This window comes from Siphateles boraxobius, unplaced genomic scaffold (genome assembly GCF_051911475.1).
Source record: "Siphateles boraxobius isolate OS27281-9 unplaced genomic scaffold, OSU_SipBor_1 68, whole genome shotgun sequence".
Lineage (NCBI taxonomy): Eukaryota > Metazoa > Chordata > Actinopteri > Cypriniformes > Leuciscidae > Siphateles > Siphateles boraxobius.
The window spans coordinates 13,654,177-13,678,184 of NW_027509195.1; the positions used below are offsets into that span (position 1 = coordinate 13,654,177).

General features: G+C 37.0%; 1 protein-coding gene across 2 annotated transcripts; it reads right to left on the bottom strand.

Moving 5' to 3' along the window:
* Positions 1 to 9: 9 nt before the first annotated feature.
* nagpa (N-acetylglucosamine-1-phosphodiester alpha-N-acetylglucosaminidase) lies at positions 10 to 23,846 on the bottom strand. Of its 2 annotated transcripts, none has more exons than XM_077214947.1 (11): positions 23,648 to 23,824; positions 21,242 to 21,724; positions 19,563 to 19,702; positions 19,252 to 19,360; positions 18,071 to 18,199; positions 17,785 to 17,984; positions 16,715 to 16,762; positions 16,371 to 16,499; positions 15,431 to 15,562; positions 13,805 to 13,886; positions 10 to 127 (listed from the first exon to the last, which is right to left on the bottom strand). In XM_077214947.1, the coding sequence occupies exons 1-11, from the start codon at positions 23,731 to 23,733 to the stop codon at positions 91 to 93; spliced, it is 1,575 nt and encodes a 524-aa protein (XP_077071062.1). In that variant the 5' UTR covers positions 23,734 to 23,824; the 3' UTR covers positions 10 to 90. The 2 variants fall into 2 exon arrangements, with proteins under 2 accessions (XP_077071062.1, XP_077071061.1); XM_077214946.1 differs by lacking the exon at positions 10 to 127 and adding an exon at positions 11,090 to 12,761 and having other exon boundaries at positions 23,648 to 23,846.
* Positions 23,847 to 24,008: the final 162 nt, after the last annotated feature.

The following is a 24,008-nucleotide window of genomic DNA, read 5'->3' on the forward strand; positions in this document are numbered from 1 at the left end:
ATCAGCTGCGGGAGCCGCTCACTGAGATCTTAATAAAGGTGCTGAAGTGCATTAGTTACTCCTTCTCAGCTGAGGAACACCTGATGAAGTTCAGCCATTGCTTTTGTTGATTGTGCAAAAACAGGCCCTGGAGGACAAGCGAGAAGACAACATTTTTGTTAATGACAATTTAGACTAAAACAACACAAACTGACCAGTATACAACATTTCCTGGTGATGAGCATGTCATGTTCTGTTGCGATTAGCAATAAATTACAGGTTCACGCTTATAAAAGACAGACGGATATTCCTGAGAACTGATCAGCCAAAACAAAGCAGTCTAAAGTGTCTCTGCTGTCACAGATACTGCCTGTCCTCTTCACATAAGGCTAATGCCTATGAAAAATGATCTTTGCACAGTTACACCCAGCCTCGTTCAGGACTATGACTCATGAGGGTACCCTTTTTATTCTTGTTTTGCATGCGACAACAGAGAGAGACATCTGTGAAGTGAAGGACTACAAGCTGATCTTCACCCCACAGCACTATTGAAACAAGACAACCAATTCATACTCCCCTCCATCTGCTCATATAGTCATGGCAGCAGTCTTTGTTTGAGTGATTAGGGGGGGTGGGGGCTATTATGGGGTCACATACATATAATAAGCACCCAGAACCTCAAAAAGAGGATTATAGACTGACAAGCAGCGATAAGCAGTACCGGGATGGCTCTGTCTCAGCAATCTAGAGGAAAACTGTATGGCGCAGAGCCAGAGGTCAGATTTAATTGTATAAAGATAACTGGGAACTCCATTATTTTTTTTAACTTGGGTTTGTATCCCCTTTATTTAGGAGATCATTCTATATATAATATATATCTATATATACCTCAAAGCTAAGAGACTCAGGCAAAAGTTTCAATTTGCTGCCCATTTAATCTAGTCATCCATGTAAAGGTGATGTACAGACTATAATAAAAGACATCAAATCTGCCCTAATGTGTACAGATTATACAGCCTACTACAGAAAAAAGAAAGTCGTTTGTAGGCAATTGATTGTACATGTCAAAAGAGAGAGAAAAAAAAAAAGGTGCACATTAATCTGATTATGCCCATGAAATGACAATGGCCCCCTTTGGGCTGAAAATAACAATGCAATTAAATCAGAATATAGGCTACTGGAACTGCACTCGCTTCTAAAAAAAAAACCCATCTTAAACCGGCATATAAGACTGGCCTCCCACCCTGGCCAAGTTCCTCAGCTGGTTTCCCCACCAGAGCTGATGAAAAGTGCCTAAAACCCTTCTAAAACAAGTCAAAACCAGCAAAACATCTTAGACTGGTTTAAGCATTTTTTAAAGCAGCTTGAACGTACAATTAGGCCTACATAACACTATGCAGAGTAGAACACTGCACATATTTCAAAATTCATTCACAGCTTTGTTCAAACTACTGGTCCACATTGCCAAAAAATAAATAAATATACAGATAAATGAAAATAAAATCGTAGAACAACATTTAATGTCGAAGTAAAGAAAAAAAGCGTCAGAGCTGACATATGGTGAACAGGGGAACAAAACACCTCATACTTAAGGTAACATACACTCATAAACCACTAAACCCCCTTAACTATTAATCTGTTAACAACGCAAACATACATTCGGTAAGCAATTTGCACTTTGAAATCGAAATAGGCAGAAATATACGAAAGCAGCATTTGCTTGTCATATTATGATGTTTTATTGACCCAAACACACAGAGACTGGCCGGGGGAGGGATGAGTGTAACCCTACACCGACCGACTGGGCGGAACGAGAACCCAAACGCTTCAACTGGCTCTGCTGAACAAAGCTGAATCCGTAAAATCCAAACATCCTCACATTGCAGAAACAACAGACACAAACAATTAACATTTCAGATGGCCTGCAGGCCTTGACAGGTTGTGGAGAGCGTCGATACATTTAAATGCAATTTTTCTACTTTTTTTTTTTTTTACATTTACACTTCTTTTTACAACCTCTATTGATCCAAATTTATGAAACATTAGTAGTGGCCTATTATTTAAGTCCGGAACTTTTATTTAACGAATTAAAACAGAATGTCTGTCAATCAACAACAAAGAGGTTTTAACTCACCTGCGGCAAAAAGTAATGTAAACAGGAAGAGGGTTTACTTCAAGAACAAAAACAGATGAGGTAGAATATTTGTCGTGCGATATATAAAAATATATAAATACAATTCTTCCTGGAAGAAATTAAAAGTTTCTAGACCCTTTAGTTCGGAGTTTTGCAGTCGGTTCTCTTTCTTTTCTCCTCCGAGGTCTCAACTGCTCCCTTTGTTATTGTTGTGGAAAATTAACAGCTGATCGGTCGTTACGTCACTGAAGACGGCCCACAGGCGGGGCTTGTCAGAACCCTCTCAGCCAATAAAATTGTGCCCCTGACTATGACTGACTGTCACCAACGCACGTGACCTATCCCAAGAAAGGCAAGACCAGGCAGAGCACTCCATGTTAAGGAGTGTCACCCACTAATTGTTGGGTTGTACAGTTTTTGAAAATATGCTTTGAATTTGTTTTTATTATTAAAATGTTCAGTGGTTCTTAACTTTTAAACCATTTTTGACTGGACATGATTATGTAAATAATAAACAAGAATCTAGTCACATAGCATAACTGATATGACTTGAATTTTTTCTCTGATGTTTATGTTTAACCAGAGTGTGATTGCTCAAAGAAATTTAAACTATGTTAATACCTTTCTCAATATTCATCAAACTAAACAAACAGCAAAGAGAGCAGCAAAGTATAATGTACGTTCAGTCAGTCATGAACCATTAAAATGCATTTATTTACTAACCACATAAATAAATGGATGTAAAATATAGACTTGATTTTCATTAGAATAGAACAGCTTCACATTATAGAAATATCTGAACACCACAATTGACTAACCAGAATCAAGTATTCCAGAGAACGTTCAATAATTAAAAAGCTTAAGCAAAACTGTCATTTTGGGGTACATTGTAAATTATATGTTCTTTTAGTTAAGTAAAGTAAGTTAAGTAAAACAAAACATTGAAATCCTTCCTTTTGAAGATGTAGGTCACCAGTTTTTAGGGAACAAAGCACTCCACCCCCCTCAACACGACTCGGATGTATTGGCAAGAGAGGCCCGTTCTAAGATTCAGCAACTAGTTTGAACAAAAGGACTTACACTCTGGTGAGTCATCAGATCAAATAAAGCAATCTAAACATATTATTGCGTCATTCATATATCCATTATTTTTACAGATAGCTACACTAATCTATATAGCTAACAGATGCATTAAACACATATAATTATGTATATACCACACCATAGAGAGTATATTTATCAGTGTGGCTCAGAATAATCTTTGTACCCTTTGTCCTGTCTTCCCTCGAAATGTGATGGATGATGTTTTCATCAGGATGGAAATTTCTTTCTTTTCTGGTTTGGAGTTGTCTCAGACAAAGCTTTTTCTTCTTTCCTCTCAAATCAGTCCACTTTCACTCTTTCAGACATCAACACTGGTCCTGGCTGTTTGAATAGGCTACAAGAGGGACAATCTTTCTGCTGGATAAATATTTTCTATCCATCCATTTTCCCACTGTCGGATGACGTGAGAGTGCATCAATGTTCTCATGTGCTGTCATCTTGTTTTCCCCTCCATTTCCTTTATTTCCCCTCCAAAACAAGGCCACACCTGCTCACTCTGGGTTAAACCATACAGATAAGCTACAACCAACCCACCCTGACCTCAACAGGCCTTGTCTATAAAGGTGCTGTCAGAACACTCTGTCATTCAACTTATTAAAACATTTGTTGACTATTTAGAAAACTTTGTGGATAAATGCATGCTATTTATTTCTTTGAGCATTTAAAAAAAAATTTTTTTTACATAAGGTATAGAATCTCATATAAATATTATTATTTGATAATAAATAATACATAATTTAACCCATATGTTGTGATTGGGCCAGAGAGGTTTTTCTTTTTCTCGAAAATATTAGTTAATGTTATCGCATTGGACTAAAATTTACTGACTTAATCTGCTCACACAGGGTATAACTATACTTTTCATTTTTTAGGGATCATTTTTTCTACCTGGTTTCCGGTCAAAAATGACCAGCCTACAAAAAAATTGCTTATAAATCTCTTGTTATGCTATCTTATCACCAAATATTGGATTCAATCTTTTTGTCAACTTGTTTTCCTTCAATTAGGACAGGTTTTGTATTTATTTTTGGAACTAATTGATCTTAGGCCTCGTTGATCTGAGCATAACAAGAGATTTATAAGCAAATTTTTTTTTGTATAGGCCAGTCATCTTTGAATGTGAACACCTCCAGTGTGACTTTGTTCCATTTTGTACAAAATAAAAGCATTTTAAACAAACTTCCTGGTTAAACATTAAACCACACTATACACAGTACACATTTTTTTCATTTTTTTTTTTTTTACAAATTTATCCACAAATAATGCTTTTTCACTCAAAAAAAAGTTGCAAGCTCAGATCAACGAGACCTACAATCAATCAGTTAAAAAAATAAATATAAACCTGTCCTAATTGAAAGAAAACAGGTTAACAAAAAAATTGAAACCAATATTTAGTGATAATATAGCATAACGAATGATTTACGAGCATTTTTTAAAAGGCTGGTAATTTTTGACTGGGAACACCAAAGGTGTTAGTATATACAGGGTTTTCAACACAGCATAAGGGTAAAAAACAAAAACAAACCAAGATCATAAAATTTGAGCAAAAGCCATGCAGAATTCCCACCCTAACTAGTCTTAAGGTGTCTGATTTGTTGACTTAACTGATTCTTATCAAACCCTGCTAAAACAGAACATATTGTTCATGATAATTCCACAGCATTCTTGATATAAACAACAGCATCTATTCTAGTGTATGCTGTTCAGAAGTCCATTTGACACTCTGATGTAATTCTGTTAATGTTTAGGGCATGTACCAAACTTGTTGTGCAATAAACCTTAGTCATGTTAAACATATTTGGATTGGAGTCAATAAAAACAAAACCGTGAGCGATAGAATGGATCAAAGTTTTGGTCCTTATATGTATAATCTCAGTGGTAACCTTTTAGGTGTCTTACTTTGATATTATACAAGTGTTCATAGATGACTGAACTCATATATGTCACAGAATCCACAGAAACAAAATTCTGATGTAAATAAAGGCAAAGGGGGAGTGTGACAAGGAGCTTAATCACAGAAAGCACTAAGTAGACAGACATGCTCTCTGAAAAAAATACCTGGTTTACTTCATGTGTTAAACAAAGCAGACCTAAAAAAACCTCCACAATGCATAAACTTACAGTGGCTCCCAATTTTGTTTTTTGAGGAAATGTGATAATCATGCATTAAATATCAAATTATCTAATAAATGACTTCAAAAATGGAATATAACACAGTAACACACTTTTCAATCAAAACATTTCTTTAAAAGAATTTGGTTAGATTTAAAATAAGAATAATAAAACAGCAATGGAGAGCAGTATTTGGACACTTATGTCCATAAAATTAATGTTGAATCTACTCATGTGAACTTGAGTTGAACTCAATCAATGAAATTTACACAATTTAAGTGCGACTTAAGTGTCCAAATACAGGGAAACTGTATCTAAATTTCTAAGATATACTCTGATGCCAAGTGACAAATAACTTACTAGAAATGTTACAGTAAATGACAAACCATCTGGAATTCTTATATAATCGTAAAACACATCCAAATGTCAAGCTTCTGACCCCATTGGAGTAAACCCCATAAGAGTTCACTTGCAAGCAAACCTGTCTGATACCATCTGTACAACTGTGATCACATTGCAACACATTACAATCCTCATTAATATCTAATATAAATCAATGAAAATGAAAAGTCATACCACATGCAGACGGAAACTTAGCATTTAAAGTGCCTAAGGTCCTTATTTGACTGTTTGAGTCGATGGAGATCATGAGAACAGATGATGATGATGCAAAGAAGCTTACAGTGTGCATCTGGCTAGAGGATTGCATAATGTAAAGAGGACAGACAGGTGGGAGGCACAAGCATGAGTAAGTCAGTGAGCCGCCAGCCGTGACATCCTGTCAGTCAAAACCTGTAGGTTTTGTGGTTGTGCAAGACTGTCTGTAATTTTGAAGACTGAATTAATGGTAAAGTCACTGGGAACCGGAAGTTGCGAGCGCGACCGATTTTACTTCAGTATTGTGACGTACTTTCCTGAGTGAAACTGAATATTGAATGAGAAAAATGGAGGGCGTGGCTTGTTTCTTTCCCCCTGTGAATTGATTGGATCTGGAAAAGTGGGTGTTCCTTTCAGCTCCCAGCAGACTGACAGTTGGAGGAAATGTTGTACCCAATAAGCCTTCAAACTGACATCATCAGAGAGGGAAAGCCATTTCAGAGGGGAAGTACATTGAATGAATGAGTGAGTGAGTAAATAAAGCATTAATGTAGCACTTTACTATATACTACTGTGCACCCAAAGCGCTTTACAATCATATCAGGGGGTTTCCTTCAGATTATAATCAAAGATTACAAAGACAATATTTTTTTGTGAATCAACTTGCACCGATGAATTGTTTACCTGGAGACTAGTAATGTGCACTAACAAAGTACATTTTTATTTCATGCTGACTTTAAGGCCTGTAAAGAAACTGCAGTTAAAATATAGTAGGAATCCTTTGCCTCTGGAAATATCCCTCTGCATACCTAAGACCTTAATGTAAAACATGTGATGGCATGATGTGTCAAGTTGAACTCTGAAAAGCCCTGAACAACTTCAAAACATAATCATTAAACATGAACAATGTATCATTACACCTCCTTTAAACTGGTATGCCTTAAAGGATTAGTTCACTTTTTAAAAAACTTTTGCTGATAATTTACTCACCCCCATGTCATCCAAGATGTCCATCTCTTTCTTTCTTCAGTCGAAAAGAAATTAAGGTTTTTGATGAAAACATTCTAGGATTTTTCTCCATATAATGGACTTCATGGCGTACCAAACGGTCCAAGGTCCAAATGACAGTTTCAGTGCAGCATCAAATGGCTTTAAACGACACCAGACGATGCATAAGGGTCTTATCTTGCGAAACGATCGGTCATTTCAAAAATAAATAGAAAAGTTTAAGTTTTATAAGCACAAATGCTCGCCTTGCTCTGTTCTGTGATGCACGTTCGTGACTCTCCTGTTCGAACTCGTTCATCAAAATTAACAAATCTTTTTTCGAGTCATTTCGTTCGTTGAATGAACGAAATGACTCGAAAAAAGACTCGTTCAAAATTAACAAATCTTTTTTCGAGTAGTTTCGTTCGTTGAATGAACAAAATGACTCGAAAAAAGATCCGTTCATTTTGATGAACGTGTTCGACTCTTTCTTTTACTGTCTATGGTTCGACTGAAGAAAGAAAGACATGGACATCTTGGATGACATGGGGGTGAATAAATTATCAGCAAAAGTTTTTTAAAAAGTGAACTAATCCTTTAAGGTGTACAGTATTATTCTTATACTTTTGTTATGATTGCGTTTTCTTTAGGGTTTGAGAAAAATACCATATAAAACTGTTTAGATGACGAAAATTCAGTGTAAGTGGTTGATTAATTTGACCCCATCTTTAACCTTGCCAGATGCGAAATATGACAAGCATATGGGTTTTGAGTCATGTAGCGGCAAAAACAAAACAAAAAATCAGACAATCATGAAAAACAATGACAATCAATACAAATCATGTTAGTGGTAATGTACATCATTTATTGGTAATGTAACACAAATGGCTTTTATTATTTATATATTCGTTTTGTTAGTTACAGATGATCTGATTTTGGACCAATGGACTAGGTGTTATTTTAGTCACAAATTGTTTTTTTTCTGTTACAACAAATTTTGCCCGCATATTGCCCAGGAGGTTTGGGGAATATCAAGTGGCAAACAATGCGAATTGGAATGACAGTTAAATATTACTGACAAACTAGCACAGATAACTTCTGAGTAAAAGCCTCTTCATGAACTATCATATCAGTGGTAGGGCCTACTGTTCTGTGTGACACATCTGTGAAACACTTTTTCCGTTGAAAACACCCAAGGATAAACCGGCTTTTAACTTTTCTCTGGAAGAACACACCTTTCATTTAAAGCAATGTGTCCCTTACTTACAATACAAATCCATTATCTATTCTATCTCAAACCATATAAAACAGCAGTGCATTCGATTATCAGCCTGAACAGTATAAAACTGTAGTAACAATCTTTATATAAGCTGAAATAGTCAATTAAAGCCAAATTTTATCAACAGACTCCGGTGCAAGGAAGATACAAATGACGACTGTTTTGTCAGGGCGCTCAGGAGAAAACAAGTCCTTTTGTGCACAAGCACATACACAATATAAAAATAATTACCATTTCGTACAGAAAAATCTGATAGTTCACATTATTTTGGACTCATTTTTTTTTTTACATTCATTCAAATTTGAAAGGTTAAAAATGAACCCAGGAGCATGAACAGGGGTACAAGTAATCATCCTGGCCTTTATTTATGAGGACCAGAGGGATGTTGCCTGCTAAACAGGTCAGGCACATATGTTAGGCTGTAACTAATCTCAATGTCAAGCCAATCTGACAGCAACCAGATGATCTGAATTAGAGAGATTCATTACAAAATATGGTGGAATAACGATCAAATACATGATCGCTACATCAAATTCAACAACAAAAATAGGAGGAAAAAAACAACGTACTAGCAATATTTATAATGCATGTTCTTTTGATAGCAATTTCTATTGTTTGACAACTGAAAACTCATCTCTTCCGTAAGCACTTAACATAGGAAAAAAAACAAAAAAAACAAACCAAAAAAAACCTTTTTCTTGAAATCTTCGCTTGTCTGGTTTATGCTACTCTGAGCAATGTTTGAACTTTGTATTCTGAGCACTTCTTGCGTTGTTTTTGCCTCTCCATGATGACTTGCTTGGTTTAATCCTAAAATGTAAGTCGCTTTGGATAAAAGCGTCTGCTAAATGACTAAATGTAAATGTAAATGTTAACAAAAGGACACACAACATAACAAAATCAGCCACTTAAAACACTGGATTAGCATCATGACCGAACCGGCGGGGACAAACAGGTACCCTCTCTAACCTGTGTGGAATCTGCTCGCTTGATTAGATGTATATAAAAACTACATCAAAAACCTCTATTGAAGTCTTTGTACCAATCTGCTTTACACTTAGGTGATCATCATAGAGGTCGTTCGCAGTGAAGATCATATGCAAATCAGGAAATGAACCAGGTGGAAGTTAATAAACAGTCAAATCTATCACGTTGCAGACAAATGCCTTTCACTATTTAAAAGATATTTAACTCTATAAATTTCTGGCCAACAGTTCACCTCAAAATAACAATATATATATATATATATATAGGTCGTTCTCAAAAAATTAGCATATTGTGATAAAGTTCATTATTTTCCATAATGTAATGATAAAAATTAAACTTTCATATATTTTAGATTCATTGCACACCAACTGAAATATTTCAGGTCTTTTATTGTTTTAATACTGATGATTTTGGCATACAGCTCATGAAAACCCAAAATTCCTAACTCAAACAATTAGCATATTTTTTCCGACCAATAAAAGAAGTGTTTTTAATACAAAAAAAGTCAACCTTCAAATAATTATGTTCAGTTATGCACTCAATACTTGGTCGGGAATCCTTTTGCAGAAATGACTGCTTCAATGCGGCGTGGCATGGAGGCAATCAGCCTGTGGCACTGCTGAGGTGTTATGGAGGCCCAGGATGCTTCGATTGCAGCCTTAAGCTCATCCAGAGTGTTGGGTCTTGCGTCTCTCAACTTTCTCTTCACAATATCCCACAGATTCTCTATGGGGTTCAGGTCAGGAGAGTTGGCAGGCCAATTGAGCACAGTAATACCATGGTCAGTAAACCATTTACCAGTGGTTTTGGCACTGTGAGCAGGTGCCAGGTCGTGCTGAAAAATGAAATCTTCATCTCCATAAAGCTTTTCAGCAGATGGAAGCATGAAGTGCTCCAAAATCTCCTGATAGCTAGCTGCATTGAGCCTGCCCTTGATAAAACACAGTGGACCAACACCAGCAGCTGACATTGCACCCCAGACCATCACTGACTGTGGGTACTTGACACTGGACTTCAGGCATTTCCTTCTCCCCAGTCTTCCTCCAGACTCTGGCACCTTGATTTTCGAATGACATGCAAAATTTGCTTTCATCCGAAAAAAGTACTTTGGACCACTGAGCAACAGTCCAGTGCTGCTTCTCTGTACCCCTGGTCAGACGCTTCTGCCGCTGTTTCTGGTTCAAAGGTGGCTTGACCTGGGGAATGCGGCACCTGTAGCCCATTTCCTGCACACGCCTGTGCACGGTGGCTCTGGATGTTTCTACTCCAGACTCAGTCCACTGCTTCCGCAGGTCCCCCAAGGTCTGGAATCGGTCCTTCTCCACAATCTTCCTCAGGGTCCGGTCACCTCTTCTCGTTGTGCAGCGTTTTTTGCCACACTTTTTCCTTCCCACAGACTTCCCACTGAGGTGCCTTGATACAGCACTCTGGGAACAGCCTATTTGTTCAGAAATTTCTTTCTGTGTCTTACCCTCTTGCTTGAGGGTGTCAATGATGGCCTTCTGGACAGCAGTCAGGTGGGAGTCTTATCCATGATTGCGGTTTTGAGTAATGAAACAGGCTGGGAGTTTTTAAAAGCCTCAGGAATCTTTTGCTGGTGTTTAGAGTTAATTAGTTGATTCAGATGATTATGTTAATAGCTCGTTTAGAGACCCTTTTCATGATATGCTAATTTTTTGAGATAGGAATTTTGGGTTTTCATGAGCTGTATGCCAAAATCATCAGTATTAAAACAATAAAAGACCTGAAATATTTCAGTTGGTGTGCAATGAATCTAAAATATATGAAAGTTAAATTTTTATCATTACATTATGGAAAATAATGAACTTTATCACAATATGCTAATTTTTTTAGAAGGACCATTATATATATATATATATATATATATATATATATGCTGCCTGCATTAATTTTTCTTTACTTTTTGCACTGTAACAATTTTTTGAAGACTATTAAGCACATTTCCTCCCAAAATTCTCCCTATCATATTTCCGGGTGTTTTACTTTTACTGTACTTTTCTTTAAATCAGCACAAAATTAATTAAACTACAAGTGCTACCAAGATGTATAAATAATTTAGTTAGTTAAACACAATTTAGTAAATACATAATTTTTGTGTGAGTCAGTCAGGAGAATTTAGAAATGTTACATTGATGAAAATTGGGCAGAGAAAATGTGCCTAGTATTGATTAAAATAATGTCACATTTTGAAAAATGTTAATGGTCCAAAATATCCTTAATTTTCTATAGGTAAAAATATAATTACTGATTTCTTTTGATTTTGGAGTGTATGACCTGCAATGTTTTGACAGAGGCAAGTGAAATTTGAATCTCATTAAACCTATGTTGGCTTGTGAAATTCTTAAAACAAGACAAGCCTAAATCTATTTGAATGCAAACAGGAAACAGCACAGGAACTACTAACCCGTGTAAATGTTCCTCTTCTATAATATTTGCATCATGTCTCAGAGCTAAAATAGAACCTGGCAAAACACGTTGAATCCAAAGCCTGGATTTACTGTTTCAGAACAGAGAAAAAGAGCAACTTTGTGCTAAGCACAGAAGAAATGTCCTTCTCCTGCTTTTGAGCGTGTAAACGATCCAGGCCTTGATTTTTTCCCCCCCCTAATGTGTTTCTATGGTTGGTTTTAAGTGACAACAAACAAAACAGCACCCATGATAAGGCTGGCAAGGCTTTCACAGAAACAAAAGGTCTGACGGTAGAATCAAAATAAACTGAATGACCTGAATGATCTTTCAAAATAGCAGTTTGGCAAGTTCCAGCAGGAAGGATTCTGCAAGAAGTGTTCATAGTTCAAAACTTGTCTATTCCTATGGCAACAGATGGACCAACTGGGCCATTCTGTCAATAAAAAAAGGCTTTGTTGTGATATTGCTCTTTTTACCAAAATGAAAGGCTTCATTGATTTTGATTAAATATTACACATGGATTAAACATGAGAAACTGGTTCTTACATCGCTAGCATCTAAACTGTAGTAAAAAACCCAAACAAACAACAATATGTGCTAAAGGCAGTCAAACTGCACAATTAGGGCACTTGACATGTGTGAACAAAGTTGGCTTGCGTCTACAGACTTAACAGGGGCGAATATGAACGCACCGAGGCGCACAGACAGCAGTTTAGATGCTGACGCCCATCTCATTGTCCATGATCGCCAATTTGGCTGGCCCAAATCCAAAGACGGAGAGGCCCTTCCAAAAGCTCACCAATTCACAGCGTGAACGAACCCTTCCCTAATGAGGGCTTGTGCTGGCTAGCAAGCTAGTTTCTCTCAGCCCTCTGCTGTTGGAACACTTGCGTGAACCCGCAGACATACATTTTGAAACATTATGAGGAGCCTTGCGAGTCAGAGTCTTCTTGCTGAAAGAGAACTTTCCCAGACTTTGTCCCCTGCCCTCTTCCTCGCTCCGTGGCCCCGTTGATCTCTCCCAACGGCAAGTAGGAGTAGTCCGCCCTTTTTTTGCGCACTTTGCATTTTCTGCACGTCTGGATAAGGTTACCGGCGAGGCTGGCCAGCAGTGACGTTGCCAGGATTGCGCAGAGAACGAGCCAGCTTTGTCTGCACACACATAAACAAAACACTCTCAGGGTGAGGAGTTGCACTTTGACCTCTGACTCCACACGCTGCTGCCCACAGCCTCTGCAAAGTACTTGACTGCAACCATGGAAACACTGCACAATCCCTTACTTGCATGTGAAAGGCTGAACTGACTAATAAACTCATCTGTGCCACTCCGCTGCCACAGAGCGGTTTATTAGTACAGTCCGGGCACTTGGTTCAGACTTGTCTGAAAGCCCGTTCTGCTAAACACGGGCCTGGAATTTGTCAGAGTGAATTTCCTTGGTAATAATCAAGTTACTCAAACACGCAGATAGGGAATGGTATAATGACAAGTTATTTGAGATAACAGATTTTTTCCCCATGTTGTGGAAACTGTGGCTTTAAGGCAAAGGGAAATGCATTTCATATAATTGTACCCGACATTAGCTTTTAAAATAGAAACATTTCCACTCTAAAATGAATCAGATGATCACTAAAATGTTTTCAACAAATGCACCATGCAATTGATTTATTTCTTTAAAACAACTCAATCCTTCATATTCTATTAAAATCTATATATAAAAAAAAACACAATAAATATGCATTTTAAAATATATGATTTATATTTTAAATGCTTGAATAATATATTAAATATATATTTTAGTCTATATAAAATATTGAGTTGTGGTCTTCGAATATATTCTATTTTCTGAGTCAATCATTTCAGCTCCATCACAGAAAATATAAATAAATGTTTCTGGATTTTTAGACACATTTTTAATATGATTATCACTTAGAAACACCAGAAAAACTAAATATCTGCTGCATTTTTATATATATGTTATATTAATTATATTTGTTTATTGTAATGGAACGCTATTCTTACATATTTATGATAAATATTCGACATGACAGTACATCTCATTTTTGTATCTGGCTGTATTGACATACTTAGTCATTAAAAGTTGACCAAATGGTTTATCCTTTGTCTCAAGAAGCAGTGAAAGGACACATCCTGGCTGTTGTTATGGGGTGTGTGCGTGTGTGTTTGGAGCACTTACTCAGATAAATAGCGTCTTGGAGCATGAGATTCCTCCTCCTGTCTCCATTCCTTCCACATCTGGGTAGCCAGACAGTGACCAGCTGAAAGTATGTGGGGAAAAAACAAATTTTTGAATCAAATCCATTTGTTGGGACAACAGCTGTCCTCTAAAGGCATATTTTGCCTTTCCCCCTTTCCTAACTTCAGATGGAACTGTGGGAAACAAAAGTGCAAGTACAACTGTTTTTGTTGTTGTTGTTGGTAAATCAGTGCTTTGTGTATTACTATCAATGAAATTACTGTTTTTTATGAACATCTAAATGTGCCTCTAAAGTAAAGATGTGGTCACATTAGCGAAATTTCATCGAATTTGCATGTGAAAAATTAGTGACAGCTCTTTGCTGCACTCCTTACAGTCTACAGGTCTAATACAGCTTGTGTTGCCCCATTATTCAATAACAGCTTTTGGAAAGCCTGGTGTTTCATTGTGCAAGATCAGGGACCTTGTTAAAAATAACGAGTTGTTTTTGCAGTTCCAAGTTACAATTTATTTTTATTTTTGGGCTGACATTTTGAAAATTATATAGTCTTTGATATAATATGTTTCCATTATTTCAAAACCTCCAGGAAAGGTCAATCTGGATTTCTCATGATATGAAATCTTTAACATGGAGCGAATAATGGAGATGGCTGTCACCCTGAAGACAGGGAGAGCTAAGCACAAAGCCGTTCACGTGCACAGCAGACGGGAGATTCTAATCGTAATGAGCCCGTGGTGTCAAGTGAAGATGTTCCTGAACTGCAGAGCACAGGGGGTTCGGGGCTTTTTATTTCTCTGCAGGGAAGCTTGAGAAAGCATCTTCTTCTCACATTAAATGACAGAGGTCAGAGAGTTGAGATAGAACGAGCTGACAGGTTCTGGTCTTGACAGATTCTCTGTCGCAGAGGTCATCACTAACACAAGGGGCTGTTGGGTAGACTTTGATTCTCCAAGGTCTCTTTTCTCAACATCCCCCCGCCCGCTCCACAAACAACAAGTTGCTTTGTTTATCAGAGACTGTTTGAGTATGTGTGTGTGTGTGCAAGTTTGAGTAGAGAGGTTGCAATCATGTTATGGTGAATGAGCAGACAGAGAAAGAGAAAGGGAAAGTAGATATTTTGAAGAATGTCGATAACCAACATTTTTTTTCCATTCTATGGAAGTCAACTGTTTCAAAATATCTTCTTTTGAGTTCAGCAGAAGAAAGAAATTCATACAGATTTGGAACAACTTGAGGGTGAGTAAATTATGATAGTATTTTAATTTTTGGGTGAACTATCCCTTTAAGCTTATTTTTTGTAATTAATTGCATTAAATGGATGAGTTAAATGAATAGCCCTAGTGAAAACATTTCCAGTGAATCACAGAAACAATGGATGGCTCATATTTCAGACAACTGGCGTGCCATGTTCTGTAGTACAGAGTGTGGACAGACACTAGCATTCGCACACATTTAGAAGGGCAATGAGGAATGCTGATGGCCAAACTATAAGTAGAGAGGGTTATGTGCTGAGAAAGTGTGAGCATTAAACTGATCTATAGAGACGTCACAGGGGGAATGTGTTGTTTACATGTCGTGTGAGTGCTAATGGGGCTATACCGCACCTCTGTGTAGACTGAAGTTTCTTTCCCCCTGGTATGTGGTATTGCAGCTTCCAGTGACAGAGTTGCATGGGCACATGTCATGGCATTGGCACGGTTGCTTGCAGTTCAGTCCGTAGAATCCAAGAGGGCACTCTGGGATGACAAATGGAGAATGGTTAATAAGTTAAAACTATTCATAGAGTAGATTTGCACCAAAAGAGAGTTGCCTGCTTAGGCACTATATGTGCACGCTCAAAATGTAAGCTGTTTCTCACAGTACTCAGCAATATAAAGCTGTTTTATATGATATATTTGACCAAAATCTGCACCACTGCATGAATCTTTCATGGATAAGCTACATATTATTTATGCTTATATGAGTATTGCATTGTTAGATTAGCAACATGCTCATGTTAAACTATTGGAATCAATAGTTGGGGGAACATGATTTAACCCAGTACAACCTCTTTGTTGATCCTGGAACAACATTCCAATCAACCAATCAGATTTAAAGTAAAAAGTTTACACTTTTTGTCAAGTTTAGGCTTACAACTAGGGTTAGCACCTTCTACATCAGCGTTATTCACCTATCATTTCCCTCTGATATTAGGGTTAAATTATGAGTAGTGTTATGTTTATGGGTAGGACTACATTTTCAGACAGGAATGTTGTTGTTCTTGGCAAAATCACCTCATTTGTGCACTGGGATTAAGTTACTGAACAACATTTCAAATCAGTCAAATCAATGTAGAAAAAGTAATTTATATTCAATCAACACTTTTATCTAAAATAACTTTGGCATCTCCTAAACATTTATATGGAAATATATCTCCTTGATTTTCGTAATACTTTCTTGCCACATTCACCCGACTCTCAGGACAATCAGTTGCATGTTAAATATGTTTATCAACTGTGGATCAATTGTTTATATACTAAAACCGGTTGTGATAAGACTGCATACCTTGCTCGCAGGAATCTCCATGGAAACCAGCACGACAGATGCACCGTCCGTGGACGGGATCACATGAGCCTCCATTTGTGCATGTGCATGTCTGATTGCAGCCATCACCATAGAAACCTGCCACACATACTGCAAGGATACAGATGTTGTTCACTGTGTTAGTATGAGGTACATTTAGATGAACATACTGGTTTAGAATCATTCAAATTGCTGACTGAAACAAATATGTTGCAACCAATAGAACACTTTAAGTAATGATCTCCCAGTAAACAGCCAGTCAGAGCTTTATTTGATAGTTTGAAAAATCTGAATATGTGTAACAGCCAAGCTAACTTTGCCTTTACCTTGGCTACAGTTTAAACTCATCCATCCTGCATCACACACACATCCATCTGTTCAGAGACAGGGATAAGAAGAGAGAAATAAAGAGAGAATGGGGTTATCCAAGAATACTACCTTTAATGCAAGAGCATTTTCTTTGTCACAAAACATTCAGTAACTATAAACAATCTGTCAAAATCTACAGATATTAAAGAAACTAATCACAAGCATATAGGAAAATAAACTACAATAGAACAAAGACACAAACGATATATAGACCTACCTGAAAATCTTCAAGCATAAGAAATACAACATAAATTGTATAAAGTAATGAAATGTATAAAAAACACGTCATAGTCTTCACTCTGTAAATTAAATATACATTTATTCTTATTAAAGTTACAAAAGTGATTCAGTCAAGAGCAGAGAGAGATTTTCTCTTTTTTGTTGTTTGATTAAAATTAATAACGACAGCAGGTAAATTTGGATGCTGTCACTTTAAGAGCGACTGCATGGATCCAATTATTCGTGCGCTTTCTTTCTCAACTGTTTACATTCACTTAAGACATAAATGACTGTGTTTACCTCCAAAGACATGGTCACTTTGACACTTAAGAATGTGTATTTAACCATTCAAGCCCAATTAGACTGCAAAAAGCACTCAGTTCAGTTCTCACGCACTTTATAAATAGTGGCTTCATGTGCGCGCGCCTCTCAGACAGCGCTGAGAAACAGCATGCGTATAGTGAAATGAGTTGTCTTTCGCAGCTTACTGCACCTCAACGGTTTAAAATCACTTGTTTTTAAACCGCAATACCTAAAAACACATGCAAACAATAAGCTTTTGTGACGGCATAGCACAGTAACGTCACGTGATTATAAACGTGATAGAGACGATAGACCAAATCTCTACCGGTTGACAAATTTCTACCGGTTAAAATTTTTAAATTCTACCTGATACAAAATCGTGTATTCCAGTATATCGCCCACCCCCTAATTACAAGGCATAATTTTGTATATATATATATAGGCTTCAAGTAAAGTGTTATTATATTTTCCTCTTGTGATCTAAAGAAGTGTGAGAGCGACTCACTCTCAGTGCAGATCCCGTGCTCTCCGCATTCAGCCTGGCATGTGAGTTTGGCACATCCTGTCCCGCTCCAGCCCTGCTGGCACACGCACTGGCCCTCCACGCAGCGCCCGTGGCCACTGCAGTCCTCCGGATGGCACAGCCTCTCATGAACACACAACACAGTGGATACCGCCCTTGGGCAGCGCCACTCCGCAGGTTTGCTGAAGGCGAAAATGTTGTGATCAAATTAACAAATGCACCACACTGTTGTTTGTACATGTGTATTTTTTCTGTTGCTTTTACACACCAGTGGTCTGAAGGGTAATTGGCCAGGGATCCGTTGAGGATGTAAGTGGCTGAGCCCCCTCCATCCAAATTAATAGCGTTAATGACATGCTGATCCTTCAGAAATCTTGCCACTTGCCAGAGGTTCATTCTGCAAAGACAGTAGTTTATTAAACACACATAAATCAAACTGAAAGTGAACCCCTGGTAATACAGTACAAATGCGCGCTCTCCATTCTGATTTAAATGGCTCACTGTGGTTTGAATAAACTTTTTAAAACTCAGCTGAAATTTATAAAAACTAAGCTGCAAAAAATGATGTCAACTATGAGAATACGAATGATACGCAAATTAGCCATAATAATGGTCATTTATAGATCTTGTATGTTTAATTTTATGTAAGTGCAAATTTAAGTGAGTTTAATCAATTGACCCAAAATCAGAGAGACAAGACTACACTGCCATTCAAAAGTTTGGGATCGGTACGATTTTTTAAAGTTTCTGAAAGAAGTCTCTTATGCTTAAACAGGGTTTATTAAATTGATCAAAAAACAGTAATATTGTAATAAATGATTACAATATAAATTTAATTTAATCAAATGTAATTTATTCCTGTGATGGCAAAACTGATTTTTCAGCATCCATTACTCCAGTTTTCAGTGTCACATGGTCCTTTCAGAAATCGTTCTAATATGCTGCTTTGGTGCTCATTTCTTATTAATTATATTTTTTCTTCTTATATTCTTATTAAGAATTGTCCAGCTTACTATTTTTTGTGGAAACCAAGATACCGTTTTCAGGATTCTTTGATGAATAGAACATTCAAAAGAACAGCATTTATTTGAAACAGAAACCTTTTGTAACATTACAAACATCATCACTTATTAACTAGAAATATTAAATTCTTTCCAAAAAACATAAAATAATAAATCTTATTGACCACAAAATTTTGCATAGTATGTTATCATGTTTTTGCTGCAAGTAACCCTGAGTAACATAAGTGCACTAAAGCGAAAATAGAAAATAAAAAGATAAAGTCTTGAATATGGCCTCACTGGAAAAATGATTCATATCTGCTGCTTTTGCTGATCAATAAATCATTCTGGTTTAGTTTTTGTGGTAGCATAGACAGACAGAGGGAAGGGATCGCTGTTTACAGTGATAAACACCTGACATCAGCTCAGGTTCAAAGTCCATTCTCACCCTCTAATACTCGTCTGACCATCGACGTGGAAGAGGATGAGTTTCCCCTCCGCATCGTGACCCACCGCCGTACGGGCAGATAACACATCCACAAAGTCTCGAAATTTTCCTGCAACATAAAAGACTAATGACTTATTAAATCTGATATTATAATATTCGAGTATGAATGTGAGAAGTACCTGAAGTCTGAAATACTGTTGAAAATACACTTTTTTTTATGATAAAGACTCTGGGGTCAAAATATGTTAGGAAGCCTGATAAACAAGTTTATTATATGGTCACACTTCAGACAGGATCTTGTCAAATCTTACCGGTCTCCTGTGTTTTGTCACATTCTGCCTGAATGCTCTCATTGATGTAGATCTCACCGTTTCTCAGCAGCCACACCACCCCACTGATCAACTGCACAAAGGGATTTACCTGATCCAGTACATCATCCTCAGACAGGTAACTAAAAATATACAGTAAAAAAAAAAAATGCAAGAAAGAGGGTGAGTGAGAAAGCACAAATGAGACAGATCAAGCTGAGGTGGTGCAGCCTGATGGTTAAAGATTTGGGCTGATAACTAAGATGCTGTACTGTAGGTTCAAACTCCACAAGGGATACTGCTCTTGATCAAGAAAACACCAAGAATATATTTTTAGGTTTTTTTGATGAACAGAAAGTTCAAAATAACAGTGTTTATTTAAGATGGAAATTGTTTGTAGCATTATAAATGTAACTGTAGAGTACATCAAAACCCAACAAAACCACACTTGACAGACTGAACTATGGACGGAAGCAATGAAGCGACATTCAAAAACTAATAAATCCAGCTACTTCCTTTCCAAAAAAGGTTGATGGTTTGGAAAGGCAATAAAGTATAAATATTAGCACAACCCAAGGCACACGGACAATGATTTGCTACTAGCTACTTACTACTATATTATTACTAGCCAGACTTTACTTTAGTGGGAGAGAATGAGCATTTTACTTCACAAATAAAATAAAAAACTGTATATAAAAACAAATATTTTTTGGTATGTTTTGCCAGAAGAGACTGTGTGTCTGTTAATGCTTAACTTTGTTTATATGCTACTTCACTCAAAGCTAACAGACATGGACTAAAAGCCACAACATTTTTGTGACAATGTCCAGAAGGTCTTTCTCTAAAATAACTGTATTGTAATTCAGTTTGTATAAAAGCATGAGTTACTGAAAAATGAGTAATCAGCAAAAAGCAAAGAAAAACATTTGATTTGCTAAGGATTATCAGTGCCAGCAAAGCCACACATAAACTTTACTGACAGCAGTTATGCCGTTTTAATTCCTTAAAGCTCATCCAGGTGAATGTCCAAATAGGATATGCAAACACCTTATCTAACACCAGGCTCTTAACGTCATAATGAATGGCCGAGACACCCCGGGTACATGGAGTTCCAAAGTACTGGCTATTATTAAGAGCACTGGTGCATTATGCAATATTGCCATGTTTTTGTAAGGTTTCTATTTTAGGAAACAGATGTTCTAAGCGCCCTGTGTTCCCACGACTGACTTCCTCCCAAATTCTGCACCCATATTTAGGTTGAGGTTAGCTCTGAAGGCAACTACATCACCCTAGAGTGGAGGAACCACTTTGTGCTTACAGACATATACTAACATTTCACTGAGAATGAGGAAGTGCACTTAAGTACACTCTACTAAATAATTATCTTCTTTTGTGTTCCACAAAAGACAGCTAAATCATATGTTTTAAGGGTGAGAAGATATTGACAGAATTTAAATTTTGGGGTGAACTATCCCTTTAAGAGCGCAATACAGATATAAAAGCACAGCTTCAGTAGGCCTATAGCCAGGTCAAAAGTACACCAGCACCCAACCAGGAGAGACTAGCTCAATTTTCTATTGTTTCTTGAGTCTCCACACAAAAACAAACCCTGTGGTAATGCAAAACATCACGAGGGCCAGGAGAAAGACTGCAAAGAATGAAACCTCAAGCTAGGCCCTTACCCAAACACTAGTGTCCCATCCTTTCTGATGCCAAACTGAGCATTTTGAATTCCTCTACTGTTCCTCACCAGCTTCCCATCACTTACAACATTCCCTAAACACTGCCCGGTGTGAGTGTTAAAGTAGCCTCCATTCTGGGCGATGAGGCACTTTCTAGTTTTGGCAGTGAGCTCTACCAGATCTCTGTGATTCCGCTCGCACCCTCCAGGGCCTCCTGGTTCCAGAATGGACACGGATCTCAGTGGGTCAAGCACCTCTGTGATATGGCCATTCGCCCATCTGTGAGTGCCAGAGTCATCAGTGATGTCGGAGATGAATATATTTGACTTGAACACTGGTGAGCTCGAGTGTTTGCTTGCTGCCCAGGTTTCATGGGTTACGTTGCCATGGGCGATGGGCTGACAGTCTCTCACATGGCGGTGAGAATGAGATGGCCCGTGGGATTTGGTGTAGGGTAACAAGAGGTCATCATTCAAAGAATCTCTGTCAAGAAAATGTGGAAAATGAACATGATTAAATCAGAGGAATAAAGAGCAAATAGAGTTTTTTAAGCTAGTTAGGTTAACTTGGAGCATATGTGTGATATGATTCAGAGAGATGTCATAACTGATTCAGAGAGAACAGATCCCCATCCAAGTTGTACAAAGTAGCATGTGGATGTTGTTCATTATTTTGCAGCGCAAGCACATTTTCATGCGTACATGTCCCTTTTAAAGAAACCTGCAATTTTGCATTTTTCTCAGTCTGAACCGAAGACAATGTTATCTGAGGAAAAAATTAAATCAATTAAGGAGCAGCAAATGTTTAGTCGTGCAATCCTTATGTAAGCCTGGGTTCAGTGTGTGGTTGCTGGGATCCTCTTACACTATCCAAATGCAAGATGCAAATTATCTGTAGATTCAGTTGGAGTAAAGTATTGTACTGCAAGTATTTGTACACAAAGCTTAATGAAACAACCAATAATGCTTTAAAAATAACTAGGCTAATTGCTGATCTGCAAAATTATCTTAAATTTCTATATTGTGGAAAAAGTTCAAAAACAATTATTTTAACAATGTGTTGGAGCAAACGCATGCCTTTCCGATGTGTAAGCTAGAGAAAAAACTTTATAGAGGAAAAGTATAATGGCACACTCGCTGCAGCATTTTACTTATTCCGACATTTCCTTCAGAATAAATAAAATGCTGAAGCGAGTGTGCAGTTATACTTTGCCTCTAAAGAGTTAAAAATAAAAAGACAGCAAGGAATGCTGATTAATTAGGTACCTTTAAAATAAAAACTTTAAAACTTTAGGATGACATCACTTAAAACTGACTTTGTAAATTATTTTTTTGAGTGAAAAGGTCTTAGTGTTTCAAAAAACATTAAAAACCTTAACATTCCATTTCATCTTGTGTTTAATATTTCATCTGGAACTCACATGTGAATGTCTAATACTTGACACAAATTTTTGCAGCATCCCTGCTTGTCAGTGTAGTGAGGACAATAGGCATCCTTCCTGACCTCTGGTTGTAGTATGGATAACATCTTCCAAACTGGCATAGGATAATGTACCCAAATGCCTGACTTCAACAACAATCTATGACTTATATTCTTCATCTCTTTGCTACTAGCTACTTACTACTATGCTTCTATCCTCCTTGATCCTCAACTTCTTTTCTTACTACGACCTAATTTTCTGATCATCAAGACTTTCTGGAAAAGTACAGCTTTTCTTCTGTCTTCTATAAAACTTACTAACATCAACCTAAAACGCAGGCAAAAAAGACTATTATACTGCATGCCAGTACTGAACAATAGTGCCAGCTACACAGACATACATGTATGTATGCTATGCATGATTATTTTATTTTTTTATCTTTGAGTAATTTTTTTTGCAAAATGTGCATTAAAAATTACAAAAAACTTGAGAAGGCGTATTCGGGTGTAAAATGATATGTTTTTAGTTTCGAGTCTAAAATGAACTCACTAAGAAACCTTGACACTGACAGCATGTGACAAAACATGTGCTAATGTCTCCTTCACTTTCTTGTTGCCAAAAATGTAAAGCACAGGTAGATCGATTTTAATTTTAGTGGCTTAAGGGGATGTAATATGATATTACTAAAGTTTTATTTTATCTATTTGTTTGAACATTATTGTTGTATTTTAAATAAAAATTTCTTAGCGCCATTTATAAATGACGATCCGGATCTCCCACAGAGGGTAAAGTCTTTTAGAATCAAAAGGCTTATTGCAAGAGATAAGATGCAAAATAAGTTAAAACAACAAAATATATTAAGAAGAACATCTTACAAAAATGTTTCTAAATCTCCAGCCAAACCAGGCGTTTGGAAACATTATACAACTTCAAGAGTTTGATCATAACTGCACTAACAGTTGACGTTACATGTTACACGTCCTTACCGGATGTCTTTGCACTGGCACCAACATACACCTAGACATATTAGAAACAAAGAAATCTGATCGAAATTCACAGACGGTGTTGCCATAAGACATATGTATAACACATACAAATAAAATAAGTTACTATCCCGTTTCTAACTGCTTGCTTCGATGAACGGACTTTCATTTGAGTTGGTCATATGATGCAAATCACATGATCAAGCCAAATGATCTTATCTGTCAATCATTTATTCTCCCTAAACGCAGACAAACAACTGTGCGAAAATGTTTAATACCTATTGACTGCATTCACATGAACAATAATTTTGTTTCCCCAATAAAGTTAATATGGTTAACTCTCATACATAGCTTAATTCGATTT

What these genes read in the sequence shown, in the direction of transcription:
- nagpa (XM_077214946.1), bottom strand. Translation starts at nt 23,733, where the DNA reads ATGGCAACACCGTCTGTGAATTTCGATCAGATTTCTTTGTTTCTAATA. An exon ending in TGGAGATTCCTGCGAGCAAG is followed by an intron (nt 15,563 to 16,370) that starts GTATGCAGTCTT and finishes TTGTCATCCCAG; the next exon opens with AGTGCCCTCTTGGATTCTAC. An exon ending in CCAAGACGCTATTTATCTGA is followed by an intron (nt 12,762 to 13,804) that starts GTAAGTGCTCCA and finishes ATGTGTGTGCAG; the next exon opens with ACAAAGCTGGCTCGTTCTCT.